At 41.1% G+C, this 25,000-nt stretch overlaps 1 protein-coding gene across 4 annotated transcripts in view; it reads left to right on the top strand.

Moving 5' to 3' along the window:
- Positions 1–22,805, top strand: part of sbno2b (strawberry notch homolog 2b) — a 174,782-nt gene extending 151,977 nt beyond the window's left edge. For all 4 annotated transcript variants that reach the window (XM_073068253.1, XM_073068250.1, XM_073068252.1 and 1 more), the window contains 6 exons: positions 8,935–9,029; positions 10,211–10,303; positions 13,238–13,369; positions 16,916–16,992; positions 18,427–18,617; positions 19,270–22,805. In XM_073068253.1, the coding sequence (XP_072924354.1) occupies positions 8,935–9,029; positions 10,211–10,303; positions 13,238–13,369; positions 16,916–16,992; positions 18,427–18,617; positions 19,270–19,598 (917 nt within the window). In that variant the 3' untranslated portion in view covers positions 19,599–22,805. The remainder of the gene's footprint in view (positions 1–8,934; positions 9,030–10,210; positions 10,304–13,237; positions 13,370–16,915; positions 16,993–18,426; positions 18,618–19,269) is intronic.
- The last annotated feature ends 2,195 nt before the right edge of the window (positions 22,806–25,000 follow it).

The following is a 25,000-nucleotide window of genomic DNA, read 5'->3' as shown; positions in this document are numbered from 1 at the left end:
CTTCTGAAATCAGAATCGTCAGTAGAGGGGTGGGCGCTACCAACAAACCGTCTTCCATGCTCCACAAGCCTTCCGGGTTCTGCTTGGCCCCCCTTCGTCTCCACATTGTCTGTTCTGCCAAAGTTGCCTTACCTTGTATTTCAATTAGGTCCTCTACCACAGGTTCTGGAGTTAGGCTTACCTGGGGGGCATTGACAGCTGATGTACATCCTGACGCTTTTCTGGCTGCCTCGTCCGCAGCTTGATTTCCCTTTGTCATTACATCCTTTCCCTTTTTATGTGCCTAGCATTTTACTATAGCCAATGCTTTAGGTTTCATTATGGCTTTTATTAAGTCTAGAATTTGCTGACAATGTTGTATGGGATCTCTGCTACTTTTTTTAAAACCTCTCTGCTTCCACACTGCCCTGAACAAATGGCATACTCCGTGAGCATATGCTGAATCAGTATAGATGTCTACTTTCTCACCTTCCATCATTTCACACGCAGCTGTCAGGGCTTTGATTTCTGCTAGTTGGGCGGAACACGGTTGGGGACAGGACTCCATCCTAATAATCTTATAGCTCGACTGATCCTGCTGCACTACTGAGAACCCTGCATTATTTCCATCATAATCCCTATAACAAGAGCCATCTACGAACAGAACCTTTTTATCTGCATCCTCTAGTGGTTCTGACTGTAAATCTGCTCTCAATTTGGCAAATGTCATCGTCTTCCCTACACAATCATGGGGTTCTCCTTCATAGTCCAAAGGGACAAAATCGGCTATATTACTGGTAGTGCATCTCTGTATAGTTATGTCAGGAAATGTCACTAGCATCTGATACGCTGCTATCCTGGCTGGCGTCAGCACAAATTTCCCTCTTTCCAGCAATTCTGCTACTTTGTGGTGTCACAGGATAGCCCAGGGTTACAGATGATGCCTTTCCATATGCATAGTACAGCGCCGCCAAACCCTGATAACAGGGTGGATACCCCTGAGCCACCTTATCTGGTCTCATAGTATAGCATACCGTAGTATGCTATCGGCTGCTTTGCTTTTCCTGTGCCTGTCTCCTGTGTTAGAACCGCTGTGACATAACCCTCCTGTCGGTTGAATACATAAAAACCTTCTCGTAGTCAGGCAAAGCTAATGCTGGTGCTGACTGCAATTTCTGCTTAATAGTATTGAAAGCTATCTCCGTCTCTCCATTCCACTGTAAGCCGTTCTTCAAATTTGTATGTCCTGCTTCTTTCATTATCTTTCTCAAAGGTGCCACAATCTCAGCATATTCTCCTATCCAATCTGAGCTGTACCTTGCCATTCCCAAAAACGTCATCATCTGCCCTACAGTCTGGGGTTTTGGGGCCTTAGTCATTGCCTCAATCTGATCTGGTGCTATCGCCTTCACTCCCTTGGATATTACCCTGCCTAAGTATTCCACTTGATGCGTGCAAAATTGCAGTTTCTTTTTGGATACTTTATGTCCTCCGTGCGCCAGCTTCTCTAACAGAGTTATAGTGTCCTGCTCACACTGTTCCTCGCTGTGGGAGTAAATCAACAGGTCATCCACATAATGTGACAATGTACTTTCCAATGGCATGCCCTCTAGGTCTGCCTTCAACACCTGATTAAAAACGTGTGGTGAATGTTTAAATCCTTGCGGCATTCTGGTATATGTATACTGAGCACCTCTGTAAGTAAATGCAAACAGATACTGATACTGGTCGGCTAGAGGAATGCTGAAGAAAGCCGAACACAAATCAATCACTGAAAAGTAACTTGCTTCTGCTGGAACATTAGTCAAAAGTGTGTGTGGGTTCTACCACATCATTTACCGCTCGCAAATCATGCACCAACCTCCACTTAGATTTATCTGCTTTTAAGACCGGCAGCAACGGGGTATTGCATGGACTGTTTGTTCTTTTAAGCACTCCTATTTCAAGCAACCCCTGCACTGTCGATGCTATTCCCTCTTCTGCTTCTGGTCTTAGAGGGTATTGTGGTCTCCTGGGTGGACTTGCTCCCCTTTTCAGCCTTATTTCCACTGGACTAGCTGTTTTTATTTTCCCTACGACCGTGTCATGCTGTGACCACAGAATAGACGGCAACTCATCTAACCTTTTATCTTTCTGCTGGCCTCTTTCCTTTCCCAGCAAGGGCATGTGTGGTTGGGGAGTTATTTCGACCTCTCTCACTGTCCCTACCATACCTACACTTACCATTATTTTAATGCAATTGTTGTCTTCTGATATCCACACCTCTGGCGTGATTTTCCTCCACACTGTTACGGTTTTAGCACTCTTAACTAAAGGTCCTAAGTCTAGACCGATATCCCTTGTTTACCAATGACGTTACGTGGGGCGCAGCCTCCGGTATCCTGTACCATTTTTCTAAAAAGGTGTTCCACTTAACTTGTAAAGCTGCCCCTTGCTTTCCAATTATCATAGCCTCCCCTTCCAGGTGCTGTTGGGTACATGCCTCCAGGTGCCATCTCTCCTCTAACTCCCTGTTCTGAATCTCGTCAAAAATCACTGTACAATGTAGCTCAGATTTGGGCATTACAGCCCTGGGTAATATAGCCTGCACGCCCCTTTTCCACTTTCCCCAGGTTTCCTGAATCTGATCTGTGTTGTCTCCTATCCAAAAGACATTAGCCTTGTCTTCTTGCACTATCAATTGAGCCCCTGCTCTTTCCACACTCAGCCCATTTCTGGTGCATTCTAATTTTAATTCCAGTTTCAATAAGGCATCTCTGCCTAACAAATTAATCGGAGTTCCTTTAAATACTAGCACCGGCAAAACAATTCCTTTATTTCCCATTCTCAACTGCACTGGAGCCGTGCACTGTGTCAACTGTGTTTTCCCCGAGAACCCTACCGTCTTAATAAACTTTCCTGACATGTGAAGGGCATACTATGGCTGTACACAAGTGTACGTGGCTCCAGTATCTATCATCATTGGTGTCAGTTGCCCTTCTAACATAACCTGAACAATGGGTTCCTCGTCTGCCTCCCTTGTTATCATTGGGTAATGACCCTTCCCACTCAAGTTCTCGGTGCACCCCTAATACCTTGTATAGGGGTTCACAGGTCCGCGGCTAAACTTTGGTTCCCTTCTTATCGGTTCCTGCTGGTGTGTGACAGGCCATGGTGTAAACGGACAATCTCTTCTCATGTGAACTGGCTGATTACATCCCCAGCACAATCTCTCTACCTCCCCCCGTTTCCTCACTGGTCCCCTCTGCCCATAGCTCCTCTGTCCCCCTCCTTGGGACTTCCAGTCCTGTCTGGGCTGTTTGAATTTAGTCTGTTCCTGATAGGGCATTTGTGGGAATGTTCCCCCAAAGACGATTATTGGCATGGGGTTTTCCAGCCCTTGTCTTACAGTATGGTCGGTCCCTCCATATAGCAGTGCTTTGTCCAGTTCGATGGCTGTGCTCGAACCGGTGGTTGCTGGCAGCATCTTTTTGTTTTTCTCTTTTTCCTTCTTTTTGAGTTCTTCGAGCTGCATTTGTATTAACTTTCTTTGCACCTCTTCCTGCTGCTCAGCCAACCTTCGTTTGTCTTTCCGGTATTTCTCAACCGCATGGACTACGTGGTCTCTAAATTCTTGTGGGGTCATTGACGTCAGCCCAACCACTTCCTCCAGTTTGGATTTTACTTGTGGAGGCATTGCATCCAAAATGCTATGTCGGAACAGTGAGGTCATAAATAAGCTATTCTCCACCTCTTGCTCAGTCTCCAGTCTCCACCTTTTCAACTGGTTTTCTACGTAGGCTGCTGGGTTTTCAGTGTCTCCCAGTGGATCCCCTTTTAAGGCTTTGGGGTCCACTTTGGGTGGATAAAGCTTTCTGAGGGCCTGCCATACCCTCTGCCTCACTCTGTCAAACCCGTCTCCATCAGTTCTTGGGTCGTTCGAGTTTACTATGCCAGCCATTTCCATTAGTTCATTAAATTTGGAGGTTCCCATCAACCTTATCAATAGTGCCTTCAAATCTCCCATAGCCAGTAATCGTCCCGCCGTTTCTTCTTCAAAGGCTCTAATCCATTTCCCTGCTCCTTCATGTAGATTGGGCAGAGTGTTTTTCAGCCCTTCTAGGTCCTGGGATCCCCAAGGGATATACTGCTCTTGTCCTGATCCTTTTACTAACAATGGCATCATTCTTCCTCCTTCTTCCCACCTGCCCTGGCTCTCCTCCTCACCTGATTCCCCATCTGTCTCAGGGTATGTCTTTACTGCCTCCCACACAAATGTCTCCGGGGTCCTCTTCTTCCCTCTGTCTCTCTGTGGAGTCCTTCCTTTCTGTCTTGATTCAATACTTGGTTGGCCCCTGGAGTATTTTTCGCATCTCCTCTGGCAATCCCCTCTCAGTAACTTATCTAGCTCTCTCTCTCTACTTCCGCAAGTCGCTCCACTACCGCCTCCTCCTACTCTTCTAGGCTTCTGCCTCCTACCTCTTCCCCACAAATTCTTGCATCCTCTCTCTCTCCACTTAACTCTTGCTCTTCCAATGAGTCACCTTCTCTTTCTTCCTGTCCATGTCTGTACACCTGTGGCAGGGACTCCTCATGATCCTTACTCGTGCTTGATTCCCTTCTCTCTTGTGTTTCTCCAAGCCTCTCATCTCCTATCTTTTTTCAACTTCCTCTTGAATGCCTCATCTCTTCCCGCCCTGATGAGCCACTTTCTTTTCTAGTCTGTTTATTTCTATAGTATAACCGATACTCCTCATACTCCTTTTTCTCTCTGTGCCTGTTCCACCTTTATCCTTTCTGCCTGTATCTCCTTCCATATCGCCGCTTTTTCCTTCTCGTATTGTTTTTTTCCTCCTCATTATCCCAAACTTGTACTTCTCCCTGCATGTTTACTGTTCCCGTCAGCAGGGGGCACTGCTTAGGGGTTCCTTCCTCATTATAGGGAGGGGGTCTTTCTGCTTCTTTCACATCCGGGTACGGATCTGAAGCCAGCTTCTCACTGTACCTTCCGCTCTCTCTAACAGGCAGTTTCTCCTGCACCTTAGTGTCTTCCTCGCTTGTAATCAGTATTCTACCTGTCCTCCTCAGCCTTTCTCCCTCCGTTCTGAAGAGTTTTAGCACTTCCATTTCTCGTTCTCTTTTTTGCCCTCTTTTCTTAGATTTATCTTTTGATTTGTAATTTTTAATTAGTCCCTCCATTTCTTCGCACAAACTTACATCAAACGTTCCTTCTCTTGGCCATTTTGTGACCAGGTTTTTGGTTCTCTTTTCCCATTTTTCTGAAGTTTTTGTGATCTCATATTTATTTACCGGGATTTTTTGCTCAGAATCTCTGCTGCCGTTCCTTTACCTGTCATGTTATTCTCTCTTTTAAGGTATTTCAGAGATTCACAGTTCATTTACTGGATAATATTATTTACTCTAATTCTATGCTTAGTTTATCATCTATCTACCAGTGCTTTAAACTATATATTGGACTGTCCTTGTTTCCTATTCTGTTCTGCCCGTACAGACCTCTATTCAGAGCGGTACCCACAGAACTTGCTCTTTGCACCTCGTCTATTCAGACCCTTATCTCTTAAGGCGGTATCCATGAGGATTTTCTCTATTTTCCTTTCCCTGCCCGTTCAGCCCTTCGTTTCATACAAAGCGGTACCCACAGGGATTTACCAACACCACGTGGACTTTTTCTTAACTTACTCTAATTCTATGCCTAGTCTATTTTCCTTTCCCTGCCCGTTCAGACCTTCGTTTCATACGAAGCGGTACCCACAGGGATTTACCCACACCACGTGGACTTTTTCTTAACTTCTTATTAACTTATTTGTACTTACCCTCACTGCAGTGTTCTTGATCAATCCTCTGAGCCTCCTGTTAACCCCCAATTCTGCCAGATTCTTTGGACCGGAGAGACACTTCGGCAGTGGTTCCACACTTCTGAGACTCCAAGACCTCCCCAAAGCCAACAGAATTCTTAGTCCAAATTGTCGCAAAAAGTGCTTACCTTTTGTTTGGGTGCACCCTTAATTCTGTTAGCCTTGTGGGGGTCCCTAGAGGACTGGGAAGCGTCCCCAATCTGCCGTTTCCTTTCCGTGGGTCTCTTTCCGGTCCTGCCGCAGTCGCCAATTTTGTCGTGGTTTCTCATGCCCCACAAATGACCAGGAGACGCAGAAGATTCTTCAAGAAGGGTTAAACTTTAATTTGCAAATCAAAGCTGAGACAGTCATTGAGCTAGTCGCTGATTGCCCACCGATCCTTTGGACATAGCATTTTTTTATAGCAATCTCCTGGTCCAGTTGCATTAGCACATGCAATCGGTCTATAGTTGCGTATCACACGTACATCCTGCCACTATTGTTTCTACCCATTGACTTAATCATGTTCTAACCTACATCTCTTAGCTACCTGTCATTAACACACCATTGTCTTCTACATTCTTAAGATTTTGTGACTTAATCATGTTCTAATCTACATCTCTTAGCTAGCTCTCATTAACACACCATTGTCTTCTACATTCTTAGGATTTCATTCTCCTACTAAATTGGGTACATGCATAGCAAATAGCAAGTTTCAAAGCTGGCTACATAGTTTTGGTTACACTTCAAACAATTTCAACTTTTATACTCCAATAGCCCCCACCTTCCTGTGGGTGCACAACACTCTTTCAGTGTCCACTGGTGTGTCTGAGGGTGTCTCCCCAGACCCGTCTTTTATCCCCACTGACGGGGTATCAGCCATCCATCAACTCAGCATGACCATGTCCATCAAACTAGTCCACTCCCTGCTGTCTCAGCAATAATGTTAACGAGCAAAGAAGTGTCCTTGTAGCAAAAGGTAAATAATCAGTGAAGAAGCCATAATACATAAACCATTCCTCTCTCTCTCTCTTATCTGTAGCAGATGCCTCTACCTCTGTTCTTCCTCTCTCTCTCTCTCATTAGCAGCATAGTTCCCCGGGGGGGAGCTCTGGACCCCATTTTCATCTGGTTTGTTCAGCACATAACACTGTACATTCATATGTCATGACAAGTTGGAAAAAAGTTATTTATCTATACATGTTGCATCTATCTTGATACTGAGGTACATCCTCAGATGCGCTGGGACACATCAGTGATGTAACCTGTGGTCATCGGGTGTTTTGGGCCTTTCACCATCAGACACCCTCGCCCAGGCTTGATAAGGGCCTGGCTTGTGTCCCAGCAGCATTGATCCATGGGTCACACTTCTTGATCAATTGTTCATTCAGCAGCCTCTGTGACAGTCCGGATGGCTCTTCTCTTTGCAGTCCTCATTTTGCCAAGGAGAGAGTAGGTTCTGCAGAGCGAGCAGCCAGCAAAACCTCTACACCCCTCCTCTATGGGTGTGCATTGTGCCCTTCACCCCTGTCTCTGGCGCTTCTCTACCAACTCTAATTCTGTTTGCTTGAATCATTTTCTCTCATGAAAATAGTAGTATGTATATGTTAGAGATTCAGTAATTCAACTGAAATTATACTGGTCAATAGACTGGAAACGGATAACTTTTTGGTGTTAGAAGTGTCTGCTTGAAATGGATTTCAGGCATCTTGGGTTAGCAGTGCATTATTTCAGTGCTTGATTGTAGGATTGTCATTGAAATAATGTACAAATGGCCAGAGCTTCACTGTGCAAGATTAGTTTAGTTGTACATCATGTCTGGCACAGTTTGAGCAGTGGTCTGCAAAAGCGTGGCCAAAAGCCACTCAAGATGTATTTCCGTGGTGCCAACATGTACAGTTTTAAGAATATAGAACATTACAGCATAGTACAGGCCCTTCAACCCACAATGTTGTGCCAACCATTTAACCTACTCTTTAAGATCCATCTAACTCTTTCCCCCTACATAGACCTCCATTTTTCTATCATCCTTGGGCCTATCCAAGAGTTTCTTAAATGTCTCCAATGTATCTACCAGCACCCCTGACAGGACATTCTATGCACTCACCCGTCGTTGAATAAAGAACTTAATTCTGACATCTCCTGTATGTTTTCCTCCAGTCACCTTAAAATTATGCCCCCATGTATAAGCCATTTCCACCCAGAGACATGTTAAGTTTTGATCTTCCTTAAAAAGCTTTTCAATTCAATAGTGTATTAACACAATTTAGCTAAATATGGTTTCCTGTCACTAATCTGAGCAGGAGTATTGGATCATCTCTGTTCTGCCTAGTCTCTCATGACTCCCTGAAAGCTAATGAGATGCTCTGACCAGTGAGATGTGCTGGAAGATTCAAGAACCATCAATGTCTCTCAGCTGTTCAAATTATAGCAGGTTCATCACCAAAGTTCAGCAGCAGCTGAAGGAAGCAGAGACCACTGAGGCAGTTACCATCAAGACCAATTTTTCAGACTCTGTTCTCCTTGCCTTCAATATATAGCTGCAGACAGAACTCGTAGAAAAACATTTTCAAATAATACTTGGAGATTTCAATAGCACCCATTGATTTAATTCCCTTAGCACACTGAATACAAAGTCAAGGTCAAGCTTATTGTCAAATGCTCAAGGAATACTGCAATATAGGAAGAGGATGGACTTGCTACAACTTTATTACATAGCGTGTAGGAGACTATGTTTTGTATACTTGTGGGACAGAGATGAGATGAATACATAATCTTTTTCCCTAGTGTTGGGGTATTAAGAACTAGAGGGCATAGGTTTAAGGTGAGAGGGAGGAGATTTATTAGGAACTTGAGAGTTTTTTTTGTAAACAAGGGTGGTATTTAGGAATGAGCTGCTGGAGGAAGTGATTGAAGCAGATGCTTTGATAACTTTTAAAAGATGGTTGGACAGGTACATCGATTGGGAAGGTTTAGAAGGTTATGGGCCAAACCTTTGTAAATAGGACTAGCTTAAATGGGAACGTTGATCGGCCTGGTTTATTTAAGCTGAAGGGCCCTTTCTGTGCAGTGTAACTCTACGACTCTACTCTTATTGAATATTGTTTTCCCAATTGATCAGATCTAGCTCCAGGTGTGGAAGAGATCTATGAGGAACGACAAGAAGTATTCCTTACACCGGGACATCCACAGGATGGGCAAGTGGTTCTTTATAAGGTAAATTATTCTCCTGTTAATCTTATAAACAAAGGCCATTTTTCTGATTTGAAGGTCTTAGCTATAGGGCATTTGAAAAAAATTCTATAAACTAAATCAGATCTGCTATGTAAGATGAGCCATTTGAGATTACTTATGCCATTGAGTGATGAACGTGTAGAATTTTTACTACTGAGCTGTTGAGTAGTTGAGCTGTTGCTTAAATATATTCCTGAACAAATTAGAGCTAGAGGGATGAAGGAACATGAGGGCGGAACAATAGTTTAGTGCTTAGCACATCACTTTACAGTAGAGCTTTCACCGATCGGGGTTCATTTTCCATCTGGTAGGAGTTTGTGCCCGAATGGGATTCCTCCGGGTGCTCCCGTTTCCTCCCATGTTCCAAAAACGTACAGGTTAGGGTTAGTGAATTACGGGCATGCTGTGCTGGTACCTGAGATGTGGCAATACTTTCGGGCTGCTCAGGCACAGTCCTCACTGATTTGATGCAAATGAAGCAGTTCACTGTATGTTTCGATGTGCATGTGACAGATAAAGCTGGAGCAAGATGCTGTAGTAGAGTTTGGATGGCTTAATCCTGCTCTACTTTTCTGTGTTTTCTGTATTTCTCTGTAACAGTAATCAAAATTATGGGAACCATGAGAACTAGCCTTAGTTTCTAATTATAAATGTAATCACTAAAGTTAGGAAGCTTTTCCACGTAACTTCCTGTGGTTACTTCTTACCAGTGAGGGGGCCAAACAATTCAGTTTCAGAAAGGTAACAACCAGCAGGCTATGACATCTTTTTGAAAGTGGCATCTTGTAAATAACTAACATCTGGAATATCACCTGTAGCTTTCTCTCTTGAATGACATAGAATTACTTGTACTAACACTGGAAGGTGGATCCACTTAAATAAAAATATTCAAACAGCTTTATTTGCCACGTGTACATTGAAACACAGTGAAATGCGTTGTTTGCATCAAATCAAATCAGTGAAGATTGTGCTGGGCAGCCTGCAAGTGCCATCAAGATTCCGGTGCCAAGTAGCATGCCCACAATTAATTAATTCTAACCTTATTGTCTTTGGACTGTGGGAGGAAACCACACGGTCACAGGTAGAACCTACAAACTCCTTAACGCACAGAATTAATGGCTAGACTATAAATAAATTACCTTGAATTTATCTTTTTTATGTAGATAAGTGTGGATAGAGGCATGCCATGGGAAGAGGCTTATCAGAAGTCCCTCACCTTGACTGGAGATAATGATGGCTTTTACATTTCACACAGGGTCAGTATCACATTTTAATGCCATGCTGAGGCTTTACTTTACTTACTTTATTGTCACCAAACAATTGATGCTAGAGCGTACAATCATCATAGTGACATTTGTTTCCTGTACCATGTAGTTAAAATGTTTCAGCAAAGTGAATTGCAGTTGCTGGGGTATTGTTTCTAATCAAAGTGTGGTAAGAAGTCCAATTCAACTGCTTTTCATTTAAAAATACACTGTTTACAGTAATAGAACACTACAGCACAGAAAACAGGCTTTTCAGCCCATCTAGTCTGTGCCAAACCATTAATCTGTCTAGTCCCACAGACCGGCATCCAGACCCTAGTCTTCCATGCCATGTACCTATCCAACTTCTCTTAAATGTTGAAGAGACTCATATCCACCCCTGGCAGCTCATTCCATGCTCTTTCCACCCTCTGAGTGAAGAAATTCTACCTCATTCCCCTTAAACTTTTTACCTTTCACCCTTAACCCCTGACCTGTGGTTTTAGTCCCACCCAACCTCAGTGGAAAAAGCCTGCTTACATTTAACCAGCTATACCCATCATTATTTTCTATACCTACAAAATGATTTTCTGTTTATTTGTTAAAACAGTGATCTTTCAGTGTTCCTTTAAATCCTGTCCACTCTTCTGCTACCACTAGGCTGCCATAGTTTTAGTTTTTATTAAGTCTTTCCATTAGCTTTGGATGCAAGGTATAATTCCAACTCTCAGTCATTAGCAGAGTGCTGGAAAGTGCTGTATGACAGTAGAATCAAAAGGTCCTTGTTCACCAATACCTACTCATAGTTGGCCGGTTTGGGTTTCACAGGGGCTATTCCAGTCAGGCCTCAACTCCAATATAGGCCGATGAGCCTGACAACAGGAGCGGGAAAGTTATTAGAAGGTATTCTGTGGGACTGGATCAATGAGTATTTGGATAGACAGGGACTGCTGAAGGATAGTCAGCGTGGCTTTGTGCATGGTAGGTCGTATCTAACTAATGTTATAGAGTTTTTTGAGGTAATTACCAGGAAAGTTGATGAAGGCAAAGCAATGGATGTTGTCTACATGGACCTTAGCAAGGCATTTGACAGGATGTTAGTCAGAGAGGTTCAGTCGCTTGGCATTCAAGGTGAGGTAGTATATTGTGTTAGAGCAACACACACAAAATGCTGGTGGGACACAGCAGGCCAGGCAGCATCTATAGGAAGAAGCACTGTCAACTTTTCAGGCCGAGACCCTTCGTCTCCAGCAGATTTCCACAAGGAAATCTGATTTCCAGCATCTGCAGATTTCCTCGTGTTTATATTGTATTAGACATTGGCGTTGTGGGAGACCCACAGAGTGGTAGCAGATGACTGGAGGCCACAGGGATCAGTGCTGGGTCCTTTGTTGTTTGTGATCTATATCAATGATCTGTCTGTGATTAACTGGATCAGCAAATTTGTAGATAACACCAATATTGGGATTGGAGTGGACAGTGGGGAAGACCATCAGAGCTTGCAGTGAGATCTGGACCAGCAGGAAAAATGGCAGATGAAAGTTAGTGCAGACAAGTGTAAGGTTTTGCACTTCAGTTAGGACCGACCTGGGTAGGTCTTACACAGTGAGGGCACTGAGAAGTGTTGTAGAATAAATGGATCTGGGAATATGGGTCCATAATTAACTTAAAATGGCATCACAGGTAGATAGGGTCATAAAGAAGCTTTTGGGACATTGGGCTTCATATATCAAAGTATTGAGTACAGGAGATGGGATGTTATGTTGAAGTTGTATAAGACTTTGGTAAGGCCTAATTTGGAGTATTGTGTACAGTTTTGGTCACCTACCTACAGGAAAGATATAAACAAGGTTGGAAGAGCACAGAGAAAATTTGCAAGGATGTTGCCAGGTCTGGAATACCTGAATTATAAGGAAAAATTGAATAGGTTTGGACTTTATTCCTTAGAACATAGAAGCTTGAGGGGAGATTTGATAAAGGTATACAAAATTATGAGGAGTATAGATAGGGTAAATGTAAGCAGGCTTTTTCCACTGAGGTTGGGTGGGACTACAACCAGAGGTCATGGGTTAAGGGTGAAAGGTCAGAAGTTTAAGGGGAACTTCTTCACTCAGAGGGTCATGAGAGTGTGGAATGAGCTGCCAGCACACATGGTGCATGTGAGCTGGATTTCAGCGTTTAAGAGAAGTTCGAGTAGGTACATGGATGGTAGGTATGGAAGGGCTGTGGTCCAGGTGTAGGTCGTTGGGAGTAGGCAGTTTAAATGTTTGGTACAGAAAACTTGGGCCAAAGGGTCTGTTTCTGTGCTGTACTTTTGTATGGCTCTATAAGATGGCTGAGCAACGACCTGTGAACTCTCTAAAACAAAAGCTATATCCAGACCCTTTGTGTTAATGGTTTAAACTAAGTGTTTCTTAAGAATTATTGGTTAGTGTGTTCACTGCTCAGAAAATATGTGAAGAACAAACAGGATTGCATTGAGGCGCCAGTAAGTGGCAACTCTTTGCATGCAGCTCCAATGGGAATCATCAAATATTCCCATTTAGGACTACCACAGCTGAAATCCACTGTCACAGCCACAGGTACTTAGTAAGCAGCATCATTTTAAGACATTTAAAAGATTTATTGATACTCAAACCTATAGATATCAGTGGAATAGACAATGAACCCATGAACACTACCTTTTTTTGCTCAATTCGTGCACTACTTAATTTATTGTTCATATATATATTTCTTATTCTAAGGTATAGTGTTTTCTATTATTATATATTGCAATGTAACCTCCTGCAACACAAATTTCACAACATATCCCTGTGATATTAAACTGATTCTGAGTTGTATTTATCATACCAAAATTGAAGTTGTAATATATTTATACGGGTAGTTGTTAAAGCATTCTATTCTGCCCAAGAATTTCATTTTTTATCAATTGCTTTTCTTTTACAGCTCAGGGGAAATGAGCCTTATGCACTTTTGGCTGAACAGGTTAATGCAAAATGTTACGTGTTGTATAAACCAAATATTGGAAAACAAACACAACTAGAAACCTTTGAAAACTTGCGAAGGAAATACAAGAGAGTAAGTATTATAATGACCAATGAGCCCTTTGTAGTGAAGCCTTTCTATTGATTTTCTGTACCCAAATGCTGACATTTTGTGCTAAGTGACAAAAACACCCATAGTCATCATTATAAGTTTGTACTGCAACATCCTGTAGTCTCAAAAACACAAGAGATTCTACAGATGCTGAAAATCCAGAGTAAAATGCTGAAGAAACTCAGCAGGTTGGGCAACATTTGTGGAGAGGAAAAAAGACCCTTCATCTTTTAGTTTCACTCCACTTAAATACTATTTTGCTTTTCCTTCTTTCCAGACTGGGTAATTCTCCTACGTTATAGTCTGTTTTCCAACTAATGGAAATTATAAACATTTGAGGCCCTGGCATTGATCCTAACAGCATTAAAGTTTACAAGGGAGAAGGCAGGCCAATGGGGTTGAGAGGAAATATCAGTCCACCATGATGGAATAGCAGAGCAAACTTGATGGGTTGAATGGACAATTCTGCTCCTGTCTTGTGGGCTTAATATGTTATTACCCTTCTCACCTACATCCACCTATCAACTGCCAGCTCTTGCTCTACCCTTTCCCTCTAGATTTTATTTTGGCTATCTCCTCACTATCTTTGAATCCAGAGATTATTTGTTTATTGTATTTAGAGATACAGCACCGAATAGGCACTTTCAGCCCACCAAGCCATGCTGCCTAGCGGCCCACACATTCAACCCTAACCTAATCACAGGACAGTTCTTGATTCGTCATGGCATGAAGGGATATGGGAAGAAGGCAGGCGATTGGAGCTTAGAGGAAAAATGGATTAGCCGTGATGAAATGGTGGAGCAGACTCAGTGGGTCAAAAGAGCTAATTCTGCACCTATATCTTATGGTCTTAAGTTACAATGACCAAGTAACCTACCAACCAGTATGTCTTTGGACTGTGGAAGGAAATCAGAGCACCTGGCAGAAACCCATGTGCTCACAGAGGATATACAAACTCTTTACAGATGGTTCCAGGATTGAACTCCAAAGTCCAACACCCCGAGCTGTAATAGTATCCTGTTATCTGCCACTACAGTGGAGCCCCGGTCAGTTGGAAAATGTAAGATGAAGGATCTCACCCAAAATGTCGACTGTTCATTACCCTCCGTAGATGCTGCTGCTAATGTTTGTGTGTGTGTTGCTCCACATTCTAGCATCTGTGTGTCTCTTTATTTTGCTGGAATTACTTTATAACTACTTTATGAGGCACATAATCATTTAAATGTCATATGTTAAGCATTACTTGCCATTCACTGGAATCAAATACCCAAACATTTGTAGCCTCTCTTATATAGTATGATGAAGCCCTCCAAATCAGACTTAATATTGAATCAATGTTTATATCTATAATACAGTTTAAACCGCTGTGTTAATGTTCACTAAAATTGGATGCAATATTGAAAAAAATACTAGTGTGTATGTGTGAGAATTGATGCATATTGACAGAAAGAATGATTCAAGATTAATGTCATTTCCAGAACATAGGTGTAAACGAGAATGAAATAATTGTTACTCTAGATCCAAAACAGTGCAAGGTACCATGATAAGATTAAGAATACAATAATAAAAATGCAATAAATATAAGTACATTGGATAGCTTATATACATTGATTGTATGTCCATAATTTGACACTAGGCACAGTAGTATCTGTACATAAGATGTCTCTGACAGGAAATTCATATAGTGGTGGTGAAGAGGTGGGTTGGTGGAGGGTGCTGATCAGCCTGTCATCTTGGGGAAAGTAACAGTTTTTGAGTCTCGTGGTCCTGGTGTGAATGCTACATAGCCTCCTTCCTGATGAGAGTGGGACAAACGAGGCTGGGAGGCATCCTTCATGGGTTCCACGCTAACATAGTGGTTAGCACAATGCTGTTGGCATCTCAGGGCATCAGAGTTCACCTGTAAGGAATCTCTGTGCATCCTCCCTGTGGAATGCCTATGTTCCCCCGGGTGCGGTTTCCTCCCACAGTTCAAAGACGTACCAGGTAGGTTAATTGGTCATTGTAAGTTGTCCCATAATTAGATTGGGGATAAATCAGGTTTGCTCAGTGTTGCTGGGCAGTGCGACTCGAAGGGTCAGAAGGTCCTATTCCATGCTGTATCTCTAAATAAATAAAAATAAAAATGATGTTACTGACCTTTTTCCAACACCTTTCTGTATATGTGTCCTTGATGGCTGGTAGGCTGATGCCGGTGTTGCATTGGGCAGTTTTTACTACCTGTTGGAGAGCTTTCCTGTCCACTGCAGTGCAGAAAGTAGAGGTTTAATGGCATGGTTTTACTTGAGTGTGCTGGAATAACAGGGTTTGTAAGTGTCGGAATATTCTGAGAGAGGAGTTGAGATCTTGAGGACCATAACCAGAGAACAAAGTACCCAGAGGGAGGAAGTTGTATTGCCCTTTTTCTAAAACATTAGTTGGGTTACAATCAGTGTCACAGTTAACTCTGATTTTCAGGAAGAAGGTGTAGATTCAAAAGAAGCTGCAGAAGGGATTTGTTAGAATGGTTCCAGAGGTGAGGGAGTTCAGACAGAAAAAGCTGGAACAAAGGGTTTTAATAGAACAGAGTGGATTTGGGATAGGTTAACAAGAGAGCAGTGATTCTGATTAGCAGATGTGCACTGATCAAGGGACACTGATGTTAATTAAAGACATCCTGTAAGAATGAAGTAGAGTAGTCTCTTCCCTTATGAGAGAAAGCTTTGTATACAGTAAATGATTATTAAGACCTGGACTTCACTGCCTCTAACGTAGTAGAACCAAAGTAAACCAAGATGATTTAGATAACTGATTCTTGAGGAAAGGAGGGTGAGAGTGAATGGATTACTCACCAGAAAACTAGCCATTGCAAGTGACTGCTTCTGCTTTAAGGATTCTGTAAGGAAATGTTGGATGTATCAGTTATTTTAAATGGTTAATTTCCACCTGCAGAATAGGAAATGTTCTCTATATTGGCATGTTTCTATTTTTGCAAAGCTAAGTTAAAAGTGTATTAAATGCAATTATACTGTTTCACATCAGAGCAGAAGACCTTACAGAGGGTAGTAATAACGAGAATCACTAGGGATCTCCCTCACCCTCTATTTGTGACAGTTACTGGGCGCGTAGTATACAAAGGGCCAAAGCATTGTTGAGGATCCCTACCAGCTGCCCTACAATCTCTTTGACCCACTCCCATCAGGAAGGAGGTACAGGGGCATCAGGACTAGGACTGCCAGCCTGGGTAGCAGCTTCTTCCCTCAGGCTGTGTGACTAACGAATACCCGGCCACCGCCGAGGACTCGTCATGCTGTGTACCTGTGCTTTGCACTTTGAATTATTATATTTTATTAACTCATTTGTGGTAGTATTTTGTTTTATGTTTTGAGAGTGCACTGCGTTCCAGAGGAACGTTGTTTCATTTGGTTGTGTATATGTATAGTCAGATAACAATAAACTTGAACTTGAATTGTAGCTCTTTCCCAAAAGTGTTTAATGTAACGTTTCATTTATTTATTTGTATTTTTTGATTTTGCTTGTGTATTTTAGGTCAAACCAGAAGAGGCCAAAGAATTCTGGGAAAGCCTGTATAATTTTGCCTTCCAGAAATGCTGCCATTCAACCTTGTAAGGCTTTTTTCATAGTCCAATGATTGTGCTTAAGTTAGTTTCATGTTCAGAATAAATTTATAGAAGCATCACAGCTGCTTAGTAAAACTGTGCAATCTGCACATCAGGGGAATACATTACATACAACTGAAATCTTATTTTAAATAAAGAGAAATTATGGTGTGCAACAAGGATTATATTCATCCAAACTTACAAAAAGATTTTTAAAATTTCTTTGCCACTCAGGCAGTCCTACATTGAGTTCCATGCTGACTGGCAACTCCTGCAACACTGATGGTACTAAACTGTATCGGTCGCTGCCGTTCCTTTAGGTTAATCAGATGCGTGGAGAGGGGGAGCTTGCTACATGGGCAACAGCTTTCTCTCCATATCGTACTGCACAGGCTCGCGTATCTAGAAGGCTAGGACACGATATCCCTGGTCAACTCTGACCGACAGAGAGCTCACATTTGACCATATATAAAGTAGTTAAACATTGAAGTTATTTAAAGTTTAGCTGTACAAATAGCAAATCATAAGGGGCTAAATTGAGTTATGATGAAAGTTGTGACTATTCCCTCCCACAGTTATTACTATTAATTCTGGGTGTGAGTAACCTTGCCTGCCAATGAATAACTAGAAATCAGACCTACTCAGTACAGGTATTATAACAGTTCAGGTAATAGAAATTCACTCTTCAGGAATTTACAAAGGCATGGAATAAAAATTAGCTGTCACATAATATAGGTGAAAACTAGAAATAAATACAAAATTTATTTTGTTTCAACTCATGTTTCTTGACTTACACATTGATGATGTGGCTTCACATTACAGAAAATGGACAGTTTTCTAGGACAGCAACCCCCCCCACCCCCGGCCCCCACAAACCTGGTAATGCTGTATCATCTGTTATCTCTATGAATATTGTGTGCCTGTTTCACCCTATATCCAATTTGATGTAGAGGAGCACCATTCTGTGTTCAACAACAGAGCCTCACCAATCTGTATTGTTAGATCTTTCTTGTCATTTAAGAGTTCTGAATTAATTTTCTACATTAAAATAAGGCATGTAGAAATGTCCTGGTGTTCAGGTTAGCCCTTATGGCTTTGTACGGCAATGCTTCCTATCTCACCACAGTTTAAATGGCCTTGAGAAACACATGCAAAATGTTGGAGGAACTCAGCAGGTCAGGCTGCATCTTTGGAGGGGAATAAACTGTTTATTCATTTCCGTGGAAGCTACCTGACCTGCTGAATTCTTCCAGCATTTTGTGTGTTTTTCTTATGATTTCCAGCATTTACCCAATCTCTTCTGTTATATGACCTTGCATAGCCCACGATTTGTCATGGGCCATAATGATTTATCTGCCATTTGGAAGCAACAGAATGGGAAGGCAAGTAGAACAACATGGGACTTAAGTAAATATTGACATGTCTTCCTGCATTTTCTAGGAACAGGAAGTGTAGGATAGTGCAACAGGGGAAGGAGTGTTTTCAAGGCATGCGGCTGCGTCATTACTACATGTTGTGTGGAGCTCTATTACGGGTTTGGAACAAAGTTGGAAACATCATGTCTGACGTTACGAATTCTAGTCACTTACAAATTGTTCGTCTCAAAACCAAGGAGCAAAAAAAGCAAGTTGGTAAGTAAAGCTTTTATTTTTCCCATATAGATCTTTTTTAAGAGCCGTTCTGTGGAGAAAATTATCCTTTAACCTGTCCCTAGGTGGAGCTGTTCAGTCTTACTGTTGTAATAAATTCTATTCTCAGAACACATTTGTGCATTTTCTCAATGCATTACAGTCTTTATATTGATGAAATTTAAAATAATTTAAGATCTAAAGAAGATCTTAAAATCTACTTTTAAGATTTTAGTAGATCTTAAAGCAACGTACATGTAAAGTATGATAAGAGGCATGGATAGAGTGAACAGCCAAAAGACTTTTATCCCCAGGGTGAAAGTGGTCAACATAAGGGGGTATAATTTCAAGGTGGTTGGAGGAAAGTATCAGGTGAATGTCAGAGATGTTTTATTTTTAATTCAAAGAGTGGGAAGTGTGTGAATCAAGCTGCCAGGGGTGGTGGTAGAGGCAGATACATCAGGAACATTTAAGAGACTCTTACATAGGTGCATGGGTGAAAGTAAAATGCAGGACTGTGAGCAGGAAGGCAGCATCTATGGAAATGAATAAATAGTTGATGTTTTAGGCTGACGCCCTTCATCAGGATTCGTGTATGTGGCCTCTGCTGTGACTGCTTCTCTAATTTGGGCAAACTTTCTGACTATTTTTACAGGTATAAAGATTCCTGAAGCCTGTGTCTACAACGTCATTGAAGAGCTAAAGAAAATGGATTTTGCAGTAAAGAAAAAGCAGGAGGAGAGCAGACTGGCAAGCCAAGTACTGCAGATGTATCAGAGTGAACCAGCAGACAGTTTAGCTCCAACACAGTCCTTTAACAGCAGTGCTCAAATCTTATCAGATACTTTTGACCCTGTCCGCGTTTTACAGGAGCTGTTAGGGTATGATTACGGTCAATATGGAGAACAGGAACAGATGCCAGCTCAAGATAGACAGAGCGTTATTCAGTATGGGCAACCATCACATATCTGGGAAGCTGGCTGATTAGCAAAAGGCCAGCATGCTGCTATGCTAAAGTGCCTGTCTCCAGTCAAAACCCTACGTATCCAATTGACATGCAGGCTGAAATTTGACTATGTCATAGATTTTCCCTTCAGTGATACTGCCTACAGAAAGACCACAACTGGGACAAAAATGCATTCTTCAGTCGTGTGAGCCTTGAAGGTACATTTCTTCAACCCTTGAATTTTTGACATGACGTTATCAAGAGCTGACATGTTTCTTCACTTCTCGTCCCCTCCTGCACGTTGGTACTGTTCAGTGCACATGCTCAATAGCATGTGTCCAAGGGATGAGTCCTCAGCAGGGAATTTGCACAGTTAAATATCTATGAGAAGGGAGAATTGTACAAAAACTAACAGATAATAGGGATTCAGTGGTTGAAAATAAAGTTTGTCCCAACCCAGTGAAAAGGAAAGGCAGCCTTCCCAGCTCTTGCCATTACTTGGGAGGTGGCTGGAAAAGCTGTATTTCTGAGGAACAGTACCATTTTCTCTGCTGTCAAGTAACTGCTGTTCTGCACATCTTTTACATAACACTTTTCTAAGGGGCTTAAATAAGCACTTAACAGCAGTGTAATTAGTGAGTTATTCCTGTAGTATTTTGCTTTAACAAAGTACAACATTGCTATGTACAACTATATGACTGTAAATATAAACTCCATTATCTTTTACAAAGATCACGAAAGGTTTTATACCACAATTAGTCTGGAAACCGTGGTGGTATTTTTCATATCACCACATTTATCATAAAGATTGTAAATTTTGTTTCTAAATTATATATTTTAAGCATGTAATATAAATATATGTTGTGAAAGTCAGCAAGGCATGATAAATATCTCAAAGTTTGGACTCTTCCTGACCCGTAGATATTAGTCATATCACTTGCTGACTCTGACACAAGATGTTCAGCTGTAATGGAACAACTATGCAATAGCTTACAGAAAGTGCTGGTTAAAGTCTTGTTATATGCTTACATATGTTCCCCTTGAAATACTTTAATGTCAAGAAATCAGTCTTGTGTAGACCCACTCCAGATGAATGGAAGTTTACAGCCCATAGATGTACTTTTGGGATTTGCAAGATTATAGTGGGTTTGTTTTCTGTATCTTACTCGAAGTGGGACAAATTAACTTATGGTGAGAGTCGGCTTTATGATTGAAAATTAAATTGTCAAGATCTGAGTTCTAGCAGAATGGGAAATCTTTTTACTTGTTTTTACTCCTCTTCAAATTAGAGCAAGATTTTATGTTATTTAATTTACTTATTTTATCTATTGCATCCTTTTATCAAACAGCTCTTGGCTGTACTGTTTTGATCAGAGAAATGCCATACAAAGTTCTGTGTTATCTTTCTCTCCTCACTGGCAGTGCCACCATAGAGCTTATCAGATGTTTTAAATTCACAGACTCTTAAGATGGAAGATTTTTTAAAATATAAGATGAAATCTGTTGCTCAGGTTATTGTATCAGTATTGGTATTGTAAACCTACCAATCCATTTGGAGTGACCCAAAGACTAGTTTTATGAAAGTCAGGTACCTTGCCTCATATAAAAAAGTTCCTTCACTGTTCAGCCATTCAAAACTAAGGAGTAATCATCGGGGGTGAAGAAGCATTTCTCAATGTTAGTAATTCTTATGTTAGTTTGAATCAAGCACTTAAAGCACTTGCTCAGGTACAGTGAAATTATGATCTAGTAGGTATGGACTGAAAGGACATAAACTCAAAATTGTAGATTTAAATCCATCTGACACAATATTAGCACCATAGCTGCCTACAGTTTTTCAGTTAAACTGACATTTTGTACATGAAATACTCTACAAATGGGACTCAAACCTGTGTTGCATAATTCAGACTATATGGTAAAAACGCAAGGATTACAGTGAAACAATTGATCCGACTCGCTCCTCGTTGATTACTCCAGAGTTCTAATGGATGTAAATTCAGGCAAACAGAAACTTTTTCTTTGAAGCATATTAAACGCATCATGGTAGTACTGTCTAAGAAAGACTTGGATGTTGGATGAGACCAAAACCATTTGCGGATGGGATATCCAGAGTGAATAGTGATTTTTACCTGTCAACCAACAAAAGTGACAAATGTGAACCCCTTGTTTCACTATGCAGGAGAGTTGTGTGTCATAGCTTCTGTCCTGTCAACAACAACTATTACACATAACTTAATAATTGGAAGTAATGTTGCTTGGTCAAGAAAAGCTCATTAGACAAGTTGATTAGAAGATGAGCAATCAAATTAGATTTGGTTGTATTTGTCCATAGTTGGTACTAAGTTCACTATTTAATGGATCAAAAACATCTGACCTATTTAATAAATTATAAGTGTAAAGCACAGAACATCATTGCCAGCATCCTGAATGCTTCAATGCACTTTGAAGCTTCACGTTAGTCAGTCAACAGCCCACACACCTGCTCACACCTGCATTTTTAATATACAGAAAGGAACATCTAATACAGGTGATATGTGCATGGCAAGATCAAGATGGTGAAAGAGGGAAGATGTATGTAATGTTTTCTGAGTAGAAGCCCCCCAACGTTAAAAGTTCCATTAGGGAATTGTTGACTAATTAAAAAAATAATATATCAGGGACTGCTGTAAAGCTTAAAAACTGCTTTAATCTGCCATTAGAATTTTGGATGCACTAGAATATTAGAATCCAGAGAATATTGTTATTGTGGCCTCACATTACTACTCTCACTGAGTACTCTAACTAAGATAGGACACATACCAAAGTATTCACCATCTTTTAAATTACCTGCTATAAAATCTCTTTGCCTCAGGAACTGATCCAATGGCCCTTTTCTATCTTTTTTTTTTATCAGGGTTGTCTGCATGAATTGAGATTCATGTTGCTTTTTGTTCGTTAAACAGTAGATTGACTTTTTTTACATAAATTATTTTGTTAACCGATATGGTTCTATTGATTGTAGCTATTGTATATGCTGTGGGTATCTGTAAACAATGCAAGCACTTTTGCCTACTTACAATTTACTGGGTTGTCTTTGTTTTCTATTTGTATTTATAAATGTAGGAAATGAAGCAGTATATATGTAAAAATATCAAAATGTGCCTTAAACTAATTATTCTTAATTTTCTACTTTCAAGGAAGGAATATAGTAGCATGCTTTCATTTTTATGATAAATAATAAAAACTACAATTATCTTTTTTTACAACTTGCAGTTCACTGACTCCAAATATGTGCTTGTTGTTGGCAATAACTTTTCTGTAATGTTTTAAAAGAATGTCTACCAGATATATAGCAGTTGCTTTTCTAGTTACCAGTACCTTGCCAAATCCCACAAGACAGTTGCACTACACATCTATGTAACCAAACTAAACGTCCTCATTTTAAAAAAATGGTATTACTGTATAGCATAAAATAAAATTTCTATAAAGATTTGTTATGTCACTGATTGCTTCAAGGGTAAACTTTTGAATATAGCAGTGAATGGAGTGAATGAGACTTCACATTACTTTTACCCCTTTAAGTTACTCTTCTTGCATCTTTTCCAGTTGAGTGTGAGTGATTTCCTGCACTCCGCCAATTTTATGTTTGTTTTCCTTTCCACTTGCTGGTGCCATTGAGCTAATTCAGTTCTGGGTGCAATCCAACCTTGGAAGAAATGGGTCAGATTTGAACAAAACGTAAAACTTTTAAGCAAAACAGATAAGGAACAAAAACTGGTATTGTGTGAAGCATCCACTCACGGCTACATGTCTAAAAGAAGGCATTTGGGGCTGCGCGGTTAGCACAATGCTTTACACTACCAGTGACCCAGATTCGTTTCCCGTCACTGTCTGTAAGGAGTTTATATGTTCTCCACATGACCACGTGGATTTCCTCCCACAGTCCAAAGACTGATTGGTCAATTGGTCACTGTAAATTGTCCCGTGGTTAGGCTAGGATTAGATCGGGGCTGCTGGGCGGGATGGCTGAAAGGGGCCGGAAGGGTCTGTTCCAGACTGTATCTCAATGAATAAATTCAAGGCATTTGTGTCCTTGGAAACCAAGTCAAGACAAAGTAATAGAAACCAGTAATTTGCGATGGCAGTGTAGCAATTAGCGTTAAGCTATTACAGCTCAGGGCATCAGAGTCCAATTCTGGTGCTATCTGTATGGAGTTTATAACATTCTCCCTGTGACCACATGGATTTCCTCCCACAGTCCAAAAATGTACCGGGTGTTTGTAGGTTAATTGGTCATTGTAAATCATCCTGTGATTAGGCTAGTGTTAAATAAGCGGGTTGCTAGTTGGGTTGGAAGGGGCTGTTCTGTGCTGTAGATAAATAAATATATAGAAGTACCTCCCAGGGAAAATACACCCTATTTTAAACATAAAGGAATTTGTTGATTTAAAGCAGTATGTTCATATTGTTACGTATTCGGGCAACAATAATATAGATGAGTTAGGCAAGAGGTTTTATAACAAATAACACGTTTATTAAACACTGATAACAAACCCCCTTCAAAAGTAAACAAACCCAAACAATGACCCGAAACCAGCTGCTGGCAGCTGAATCAAACAGTTCTTAATAGCGTTGCAGTCCCAAACAGTCTTTAAAGTAGTATTGGAAAAAACCAGTTCTCCAAAGCGATATGCCGAATGAAAGCAGTATTTTAAAACGATATGCCGACAGTTCAAAAGCTCACGGTACTTTTAAAAGGAGAGACTTTTTAAAGCGATTTAAATTCTCTTCCACGTCAATGTCCTTCGATTCCCAGCGTCGAACTCCCACGTCGAATTTTATTAAATATAACAACTTAAAGTGACTGACCTCTCTTCCACACTATTCTCAAACCCTTTCTGGTCATCCCAGGGGTCAACAGCGAGAATAGTCAACGAAATCCTTCCGAATGAGGATCAAACAAGGTCGAAGTCAATCCATCGAAAATCGATTTTTCTTGATCTCCAAACTTCACTCTCCATTAGCAAAGAAACCGTTGGCTCTGACCTTTTAAACTTTAGGCATTATATAGAACTTCATTTTTAACTAAACTGCGTCATCCCTTTAAATCACGCAGTGACATGAAGTCATCTTGGCAAATCCAGCCACGAACTGCCCCACCTGACAGGGTGGGTCTCCCTTTTATACCCTGTAGAAAAAAAAAACCTGTCACATGACCTCTACTGGCGGGAAAATGACATCACTCCACCATTACCTCATGTCCAGTATAACTTCAACCCCAGTCACGTGACAAGGGTACCACTGTCACGTGTCACGGGTACGTAACAATATGCAAATAATTTAATGCATTATCCATCTTCAAGTTCTTCCCATTATCATTGTGAGAACAGGATGAGCAAGCTAGGACTTCCCTCTTTGGAGAGGAGGAGGAGCTGACTTGACAATGTAGACAGCATGTGAG

This window comes from Hemitrygon akajei, chromosome 16 (assembly GCF_048418815.1).
Source record: "Hemitrygon akajei chromosome 16, sHemAka1.3, whole genome shotgun sequence".
Lineage (NCBI taxonomy): Eukaryota > Metazoa > Chordata > Chondrichthyes > Myliobatiformes > Dasyatidae > Hemitrygon > Hemitrygon akajei.
The sequence above is the reverse complement of the archived record's forward strand: the minus strand, read 5'-3'. Positions and strand labels throughout refer to the sequence as shown.